Here is an 11,006-nt window from a genome sequence, read left to right on the forward strand (position 1 = left end):
AAATAATGGATATAGCTTCGATCAGAAACACCAAAAAGCATCCTCAAAATAAAAAATTAATCTGGTCTTTGAAAAGGAATAGATATTTTACGTTTTACATGTTGCTTCTACGATTTAAGTTTTACTTCTAAGTTGTGTTTTAGCTAATGAAATGTCGGCGGATGAAAATTAAAGTAGTGGGTTGGGGGTGTATAAATGAAATGTTGTTCGGTTGGAAAAAAAAGGGTGAAACGACTAATGAGCTAAATCTAGTAGATGTTTGGGCCCTCTTTTTACTTATTTCTATATATACTCCCTTTAAACCAAGTAACACTATATACCCCCTTTAAGTTCAAATTTTTCATTTGTCACAAGACTAGTCACTTCAAGAAGGATTATCATGAAAAAGGGGCAATGGCAGTTCTTTCGGTTAGTTGCAGTTTCTTTAGAGGAAGATTTTGAGAGCAGTGATGATTATTTAGGAATTTAAGAAGAGTTAGGTCATGGACTCCGGATACTCTTATGAAATGTTTCCATGGAAGGAATACTTTGAGGATATGGAGCTGAAAAACAGGTGGAGTTGTTCGCCTTGGAAATGATAAGACTTTCAAGGTCCAATGTATGGGTTCCGTGTTATGATGTTTTACAACCGTGAATTAATTTTACAAAAGTATGAGGTATGTTCCAAAACTTATGAGAAATTCAATTTCCATAAACTTTTTGATGAGTTCAGATATTTCAGTAGAATTAACAATGACATTTTTATAATCTTTCATTTAGCATTAATAATTGCAAAAGGTATCAAAGTGTGTGGTTTGTACATCTATATACACTATGGATGACTCTACGGTTTATACATTTAGCATTAATAATTGCATGGTTTAGCATTTAAGGTTATAACGAGTGAGTCAAAAGAGTATAGTTGAACTACCCAAACAAGGTTTGCAAGGAAACGTTTAATCAGGGAAACGTGAATTCTCTGATAATTTCATATTAGGAAAACAACATAGAGTTAAGTTTTGAAGTGGTATGCATCGTTGTAGTATACATGTTGAGTATGTTCACTAGGACTTTTGGGGTTCCACAAGAGTGACAACTCATGGTAATGGTTCATTTTTTCTTACTATGATTGGTGATTATTCTAGAAGAGTATGAGTTCAAATTTTAAAACATAAGAATGTCACTTTTGAAAATTTTAAGGTATGACATACTCTTGTAGAATATCAAAGTGAAACTAAACTAGAAGATTTAAGGATTGACAATGTCCTGAAATTTGTGTCATAGCAGTTTAATGATTTTTTGGATGAAACAAGGTATTAAGGGACATATATTTGTGGTAGGAACATCGCAATAAAATAGCCTAATTGAACGTATGAAGGAAACCATTTTGGATCAGGTGAGGTGTATGCTTTTGGTAGCCAAGTTACCAAAGAGTTTTTGAGGTGAAGTTGTTAGTAATTTAACATATTTGACAAACAAATGTCCATCTATAAGAATTGGCTTTAACACACTTATAGAGGATCAGGGTGGGAAAGCGGCTGCTGATATGGCAAAAGATCACTTATGTGGCAGTGTCAACTTAGAAAATGACATTAACATGTCATAAAATCAACATTTTTTAATTTACAAAAACAATTTAAACATTTAAGAAATTAAAACAAAAACAAATTGTTATTGAAAGAATTTAGAATGAAATTGAAAGAAAGATAAAAATGAAATAGTAGAAGATTAGAGTATAAAATAAAAAAAACGTCAACATGTTTATCTCAATCTTCATCATCAACAATCTTCTTTTTCATCATCATCCTCATCATAAACCTTCTTTTTCACCATCATCCTCATCAAATTCATCAATTCATCATCAACTAGCTTCATCATTCAACCACATATCACACAACACAACATAAGAAAACACATTCCTTCACAAGAAATTGAACCCAACAAATCCTTATTTTCACTAATCATCTCCATCTTATATTGTTTTACATTCAAATCCAAGAAAAAAAAAACCTTAACCCCAGAAAATGAAAACAATCATACAAATCCTTCATTTTCTTCATACATTTCTGAAAGGAAAAAAAAAAGGTAGAATACCCTAAATCCCTCATCTTCTCAAACCCATTAAAAACATTCTATTGCAGAAAACTTCACAACAGAAAAATCTCAATCTGGAAAATTCAAAGAAATCAAATCCTGAAAAGGCAAAACTCAAAGAAATCGAAATCCAAAATCATTCATCTTCTAAGAAAAAACAAATCTTAAACTCGAAAAAACAAAAAAAAGATCCAAAATAGAAAATCAGAAAAAGATAATCTCAAATCCAAATCTCAAAGTTGCTATAGCAGAAAAAAAAAATTGATGCAAAAGACATTCAATAGAAGAAGATGAGGAGGCAACTCTAAATTTGGAGGGTGTATGTTCCACATGCAAACTTGCTTGAAAACATCATGTGCTTGTAAATAAAATAAATAAAAATTGTCGCTGTTGTATTCACCAATTAGGAATTAGGGTACAATTGTTCTTATAAAAAAATTAATTTCATTGTAGTTTCTTTTACTTTTAATTTTTGAAATGTTAAATTGATTTTCTAAGTTTAAAAAAATTGATTTGATGACATGTTAATGTCATTTTCCATGTAGGAATTGCCACATAAGCGCTTTTTTGGATGCCAAATTAGGGGTTATGACCAAAATTGCAAAAAAAAAAAAATGGTATTATAGGAACAACTTTGTTCGATTTGAAAAAGACATGACCAATTGCGTGGATTGGTTAAAATAGGAAGACTAAAAGTGCAATTAAGCCAATAAAAAATGGGGATGGAGTAAACTTAATTTGAGGTGGAGCTTTCCACTAGTGTGGCAAGATATAATGTGGTTGATAGCACGTCATCAAGTTCAAGAGTGAGACTCCTTTTGATTATCACAAAACACTTTTGATTATATAGTATAAAGACATCATTTGGGAGCTGGAAATTACTCAATAATGTAAGATACATAGTGTCATTCATTTGTTAAAGCAACAAGTGCACAATGAAAGGACAAAACATATTGACATTTGTTTAAGTCTCTTAAAATACATGATTTATTAATTTAAGGAAATTGTGGTTGAGAAATTGCATCAAGAGACAATCTAATGGATGTGTTCATAAATTTACTATCTAGATCAAAGTTCAAGCATTGCTTAAACTTGATCAACTTTTTAAGAGTAATTTAAATATTGAGAAAGCGCCAAGTTGCTAGATCAATCTTGGAGCTTATAAAATGCAATTTTTACACCTTTTTTGAAGATAGGATATTTTAAATACAAAATTCTAGATCAAGGCTTTTTTTTTATTTTATATTGAATTCATAAACATGCCTTTTTATTTTATGGACTCTCTTGATCTTCTAGATTCGAGCTTCGTCTATTTACCTCCTTTTTTCTCTCAGTGGATATTCTTCAAAATCCTAAGGATTCATCATAGATTGTCAACTTGATCAAACTTTGATGTTAAGTATGTTTTACAGCACTTGAGAATCTATCAGTTGAAAAGTAGTTGTTGGAGTTGATAAGAGCATGAACATTGTTCTTTAATATGGTATTCTTGCAACCTTTTGTACTGAATACAAATAGAGATCACGGTTTGTACTAGAAGTATATTTATTTATTTTTATATAGTGAAAGAGATCTTAATAATCTGGAGTTCGACCGTGAGGTAAGGATAGTCTGACCAAGAATTGTTCCACCCAGAAATCAAACTTTGATTATCCCGAGCGATTCATCCTTTATAAAACTCATTAACAACTTGAGTTCAATTACTTAGTTTCTTAGAAGTTTAGTTACCGGAGGTTATGTCATGCTTTGAAACATGTGCATTATTTATGACTAGATTTTAATAGAACCAGAAGATGACGAAATACTGGACTGCGACTTCTCTAGTGTCAATGTGAATACATACAACATGTCAAGTGTCGAGAGGAATACATGCAACAACCCAAATGTCAAGATGTTACATGCAGTAAGCCAAGTGTTACCCATACAATAAACCAAGTGTCTTGACTCATGTGGAATACGTACAATAAATCAAGTGTCAAGACGAATCCATGCAACAAGCTAAGTGTTACCATCTCTAAAAAAAAAAAAGCTAAGTGTTACCTATGCAATAAACCAAGTGTCATGACTCACGAGGAATACATACAACAAGCCATGTGTCAAGTGGAATGCATGAAACAAGCTAAGTGTTACCCATACAACAAACCAAGTGTTAAGAAAAATACATGCAACAACCAATTGTTATCCACGCAATAACCCAAATGTCGTGAGGAATACATACAACAACCCAATTGTTATCCACACAGTAAACCAAGTGTCGAGAGGACTACGTGCAACAAGCCAAATATTATACATGCACTAAAACATATCTCTTTCTTCAGCCCTCATTAATCCCAACCCTCTTTCTTTTTCATGAACTCACCAAAACCTCCACTCTCTAGCGTTTCATTTGTTTCTTTTGAAAATGCAATCTCTCTTCTTCTCTCATCAGTCACAACCCTCTCTATTTCTTCTGGATCCTCTCCGTCGTCCCATTTTGTGCTCGCTCTCAGCAAATCCCATGGCATTTGGATCATGCATCTCTACTACAACTTTTTCCATCAGTGAATTCTTTTATGATTCTGTCAACACCTGGATTCACACCCGCCAATGTGCCACATCCATCATCTATTGCTCCAAGGCCAAACCTTTTTTTGTTGACAATTGGAGCTCGTCGTAGGTGAATAACACGTGGCTTCGAATTATTCTCTTCCTTCTCCCATACGGTAGTACTCTATCTTTCCTTCGCTCTCTCATATCTCTTGATTATTCAATAATGAATGTAAAAAAAATTGCTATAAATTTTGGAATGATTATAGACGTGTATGATTTCTTTTAAAAAGTTAATGATCTGTTTATGCATTCATTAATTTTCTTTATAATGCCTATTTTATTCTTTGCAAATTCGTAGAATTTTAAATAGTGAACAATCTTATAAATGTATGACCTAATATGTATTTAGATCAAACAAAGAATTTTATGAAATATATTTCATCAAACAAAGGCTTATATGAAATTTCTTCCATATATGTTGTTGTAAGAGTTCAAATTATTTATGTGATTGCTATTATTTTTAATAATGGATTTCTACAAAAATAATTTGCTGTACATTTTTTTCGAATTAAATTTATGACAATAATTTTATTCACCACAATTTCTAACAATAATACATTTTTCATATAACTAACCAACGTGAAAGAATAAAAGTAGTAACAAAATTCTATTCAATCCTTTTCTAGGCCATCTTCCCAGCATGAACCTACTCCCCCTATATAAGGTTATAAAGCCAGACATGCATTCCCCTTTACCATATATGAAGTTCTATACTTAACATTAAGAAACAACAAATTGTCTGATTTTAGAAATTGTTGAACAAGTCTATAGATGGGGGAGGAGGCGAAACACCATATGAAGGATTTGGCATGATGAAACTATTTTTCATAAAATTTCTATCACTTGAAAGAACTGGACTCAAGTCATTAATGAACTTAATGATGTCGGGATCCAAAAACAATGACGATGGCGAGAAAACCCCGTTAAACAAATATTTTGTTTCTTCACCACAATTACTACTTTGATGTTCTTTCTTAATATCTTGATTTGGTTCTCTAGCCTTCTCTATTGTGGCACAAGGTGCCGCAATGAAGGTTGTCATTTCATAGCTAGTATTGTCGTTTAAAGAATCATTCGACATTGATACATTATTGGATGAGGAAGAAGAAGAACCGGTGAGACGTTGAACTAGGCTCATGAATTCACTTGGTGTGGTGTGGATTATCTTTGGAGAGACCATGTAAATGATGACCGGTAGGCGAGGTTGGGCTTGCGGGGCTAACGGTGGTTTTTTTATCTTATGAGAGTTTTTGTTTATCCTTAGAGGTGTAGGGCGAGGTCCTTGTAGTTGGTGTCCTCTTTGAATTGGTGATCTTCCATAGGTAGTATCGTTAGGGAAGTTCATATTGCTAAACAATTAACGAGAATTAAAAGGAGTGGGAAAATGACGATGAGAATAAACCGATGTTGTAATGATTTATAGATATTGACATGAAATATGGACAGAGAAGTGGTCAATAGTGGATAGGAATTATTTTAATGCAAGATATACATTGGTAAAATAAGGCTCCTAGTACGGTAAATTATTTATTGTGGTTGCTGAACTTGTCTATCTATTTATGTATTAAAATTTCCATTTTTTATTATTTTCATCTATACCTCGTATTTTTTGAGCATGACGATGTCATAGAGTCATAAAGAAAATAAATCGTTTTGGCTGACATTATAACTTGCAATTTTGTTGGTGTCGTTCAAAAAGAAAAGAATTTATAATATATTTGTTATATCATTGACATTATTGAAAAAAATAAGTATAATTTATTACAATATGAAAGTATAGAATATTTATTATCTATACATGTAATTTTAATCAAATTCAAAATAATTTTAATCAAAATTTCATAAAAATTATTGTTTGTAATTTATGCGCATTATCGTAATAAGAAGAGCAGATAAACGAACACCAAACACTAGTATTATATGCGTATGATTGACGAGTTGGACGCTGATGTGGATTTAGGAAATTAATTACAGGTGCCAGGTAGTTGGAGTTTTCTCTTTGGTGATCTCCATTTCCATTGCTAATATATTGAATATAGATTTGTAAACAAATCAAGGAGGACTAGGGGAAGGGGGATGGTGGGAATAACTTATGTTTATGTTGTGATTTAAATATATTGACATGAAATACGTACGTGGTCAATAGTGAATAGAGATTATTTTAATGGAAATATATAGGTATGCTCTAACGTCACAAATACCTCATGTAAATTACAAAAAACATTAGCCTCCCGTTAGAGGAAAAACAAAAGAAAACTAAGCACCTGTCTTTTTGTTTTCATTATTGGACCAAAAAAGAAAAAAATAATCATAATCAAACCCTAAAATCATCATATGAAAAAGGGAGAACCATTCTTTACAACAGAAATGCAGATAAAATAAGTCTCAATTTGATTGACGATGACGAACAAACCATAGCAATCACAACGACCTCCAATTGCATCGTTAAAGTTACTAATTTATAATCACCTTTGAACTCCTTATGAAAATGAAATTTGTCGATCCACCGATACATTGGTGAAAACCAATAATAAATTGGTGACCACCCATAAAATTGGAAATGAAAACCGCCGTAACTGGTTTTTGGAGCAATTCACTTCTTCCTTTTGTTCTAATGTAATTCCCAATTAGTTCACCAACAACTTAATTTTCCAGTTCTTATTATTCACCGCTCAAAAAATTGGTTTTAAAAAGTTACGAATCCACAAATAAATAATTAATATAGGACCATGTCAAATTAGTTATATATATATATATATATATATATATATATATATATATATATATATATATATATATATTTAAAATGTCAAATAGCTTTACTCAAAAAAAAAAAAAAAGTCAAATAGCTATATATAATAGTGAAGTAGTGTAAAATGGAGGAGTTGGCAGCCCATGTGGATTTTGAATATTAGTTGACAAAGTTACTACTTATGACTACGTAGCATGTGGACACTATTTGATTGTGTCTTTTGTGAATGCATGAAACTTAGTTGAGTTTTTCTTTCAAAGGTTATGTTAGTTTTCTTAATTAACTGATGTTATAATTCTATAGTTATACACATGAAGAATGATAAGATAGAATTAGAAGGTTTCAAAATTCATAACAACAAGAAAAGAATTTGAATTATGAAAAGTATATCATTGAACTTCTTTGTACAATTTTAAGATTAAGAAAGTTTATTCACTCACGATCATCACGATCAACGTAGGCAAAAGAAGTTAAAATAAAGACATGAGACAAAAAAAATAACAAAAGAGTAAAGCTTACTTTGACTATTTTATTTTAGGCTTAATTCATCATATGATTCCTTAACTTAATTCTTTTTTTCGAATTGGTCCCATAACTATTGAACGTTTCAAAATGGTCCTTTATATTTGTTTTAGTCATCAATTTGATCCTATTTTATTAATTTTAAATCCAACAAAAAGAAGACCGTTGAAAAAAGGAGGTCAATTGGATCTAACCATGTATCACCAACACATAATTTAAATTACTTTCTTCCTCATCTTCATATTCTTCATATAACCATCATCAACCTTCATGAAAACCCAAAAAAATCATTAATCAAACCAGCAACTAACAAACACAAAATATCAAATCCAATCATGAATGATAAGGGCGATGAGAAAAGTTATGTTGATAAACATCATTAGCAATGTTATTGATTTCAAATGCTTCAATTACTTCCGCGATTAATTGTGCTTTCATAAACGAGTATCTCTGAATCATAAAACAAAACACAATTATTCAATTATTGAAATTAGAAAATGGAATAATAATGATATATGATTTGTTATATGATTACTTGATTTCTAGAAAATTATGGGTGGATATTATATCTTAGTTAGGAATTAGTTTTTTAACAATAAATAATTGGTTTGGTCATGTGGTTCAATTCACAGGTTTGGTTTCTTATGAGAAAAAGTGAATGAATGATTTCATGTGTTTTGATTTGCATGAATTTGGTCAAATTGGAAGCACCACAATTATGTGGTATTTGGTAGTCTGGATTTCTTCTTAATTAAGCTTAAGATTTTCATATCAATTTTATCATTGAAATATTCAATTACTCATATGTTTAGGAGTAACTTTATATTTGATAACTTTGTAACTCTTCAATCCTATCACTCTTGTATTCTGATTGATAGATTTTAATATATTATATTGTTTTCTTTTAAAAAAAAATATAAATAAATGTATTCTTACCTCTTCGATGCATTATTAATAATACATCTACTTTTTTTTTTTTCCATCATATTGCTTCTATTTCTCTTTTTAGATTTTCCCCTATCTTTTACGAATGGCTAAAATATAATGAAATTTAATAAAAAAAAAAACAAGGGATACATGCAACATATTAATTAGAGACCTTTAACATTAAATTTAAATTATAAATAGCTTGTTGCAACTCGTAAGTGATAAAAATATTTAATTGAATCAAACAAAGCACGTAATTTTTACTTATAAAGTGGTTGAAAAATTATATTTATTACTTGCTAAGGAGGAAAAATATGGCTCAAATACTCATATTTATTTATGCTTTGATCATCGTTCTATCTCTACGTCTTGTTGTATCAAGTAAAAGTATACAATTTTTAACACCACTCTCTTAATTATCTTACAGAAATATTCAACTTTCAATAACATTCATTTTTCTTTTTTGACAATGCAGCTACCTTACCCTGTGTTTCTAAGGATGACTGTCCATTAGGGTTACCTCCTCTAAGTGTAACGTGCATTAAAAAAATTTGTTTGTACTATGTGGAAGGCTTTTAAGTTTAAAAATGGTTATATTTCCTCAAAGTGATTGTACATCAAAATGATTGTACTTTTCTAATTTACATCAAAATTTGATTTATGTTTCTATCGCTTTTTACTTTTTATGACAAGATCAAAAGTGTATTATCATAATATGCAAGTATTCATATTTTCGTTGTTTCTTGAAAACATCGCAAACAACAATATCAATGCATAGTTATAATAAGCAACTTTAATAAATAAATAGTTATATATATGATTATGTAGATTAGTTATACATTATATTTCGTATGCAGTCCCTCCGATCCTTATTATAAGCAACAAAATCAAAAAACATCAATACCAATGCATTCATTGATATATTAATGTAACTTTTTGAATATTTTTACAAATATACCTTTATAAAATACTGTGAAACATTAAATATACCCACTAATATTTAAAAGAGAAACATTAAATAGGGATAAAAAGGTCATTTAAGCAATAACTACACTTTAAAAGTTGTGACATTTTCTTATAAATAGGACAAAAAAAAATTTAAAAATTTTCTTATATTAAAGAACGGAGGGAGTATTTAAAATATCATTGAAACAAGCTTAACTTAAACTATTATATATGTCAAAAGTTCTTACAAATAGTTTGTTATATTTGTAACATCCCAAATTTTAATCCAATCTACTTTTGAAATATGTGGATTATTTTTTAAAAAAAAAAATCACACTACATGCAAAATGATTTACGCTAGAAAATAAACCAGTTCTTTTATAAATAGAGGAATAATTAATATTTAAATTATAAATCTTTATTACTAATCACTTAAGAAATATGATATCTATCTGCACATCAAGTTAAACTAGAATACCGGCCCGTTTTAAATATCAATAAATAAAGTTACTTTAAAAATATATAAACACTAAAAACCGTAAATTAATAATTGGAAAGAAAAAAAAAGCCTTATCTGAATTCCCTAAATAAAAACATTAGCTAAATACAATATCAACATTATCGCTTCAACAATTACGTTATTCATAGTAATATAATTCATTTTGGTTTCTTAAAAAAAAAAACATTATCGCTTATTATCAATCAAATATGCAATAAGGGCCCTGACTTTCTAAAAGGGTAATATTGCGATATTGAGAGGGTAATCATGATTAGTAGAACATATTTATAGTGATAAGCATAAAAGTCAAATTAATCATGATTAAATCTGCAACTATACACTTGGAAATTATATATTACTAGCGAAAAGATGGGCACTCCACTCTTTTCATTACTCTTTATATGAAATTGTGATTTTAATTAAAATTATAAGTACAATAATTTTGTAGCAAACCATGTTTATATTTTTTAATGACAACAAAAATTTAACAAATATAACATAAATCTTTATCATTTTTAATACCACTAACAATATTAATTAATATAGGAAAATTTATTTAAGGATAAAATTGTAATTATAAAAAGTTTATCTGAATATCTCTAACCTCTTCATATATAGTATAGATAATATGGTTTCTATATTGTAGTGAGATATTTTCTATTTTAATGAGATTTAGTTTTTTAAATACTAAAATTTAAA

The 11,006-nt window shown here is 29.5% G+C and overlaps 1 protein-coding gene across 1 annotated transcript; it reads right to left on the minus strand.

Moving 5' to 3' along the window:
• Positions 1 to 5,407: 5,407 nt before the first annotated feature.
• On the minus strand, positions 5,408 to 6,007 carry LOC120577936 (VQ motif-containing protein 20). The gene has a single exon (XM_039830012.1). It carries the CDS (start codon positions 6,005 to 6,007, stop codon positions 5,408 to 5,410), a length of 600 nt encoding a protein of 199 aa, XP_039685946.1.
• Between the last annotated feature and the right edge of the window lie 4,999 nt (positions 6,008 to 11,006).

The sequence above is a fragment of the Medicago truncatula genome, chromosome 1 (genome assembly GCF_003473485.1).
Source record: "Medicago truncatula cultivar Jemalong A17 chromosome 1, MtrunA17r5.0-ANR, whole genome shotgun sequence".
Lineage (NCBI taxonomy): Eukaryota > Viridiplantae > Streptophyta > Magnoliopsida > Fabales > Fabaceae > Medicago > Medicago truncatula.

Bases quoted from the DNA above. Each gene is read 5' to 3' on its own strand.
- LOC120577936 (XM_039830012.1), bottom strand. From the start codon at position 6,007: ATGAACTTCCCTAACGATACTACCTATGGAAGATCACCAATTCAAAGA.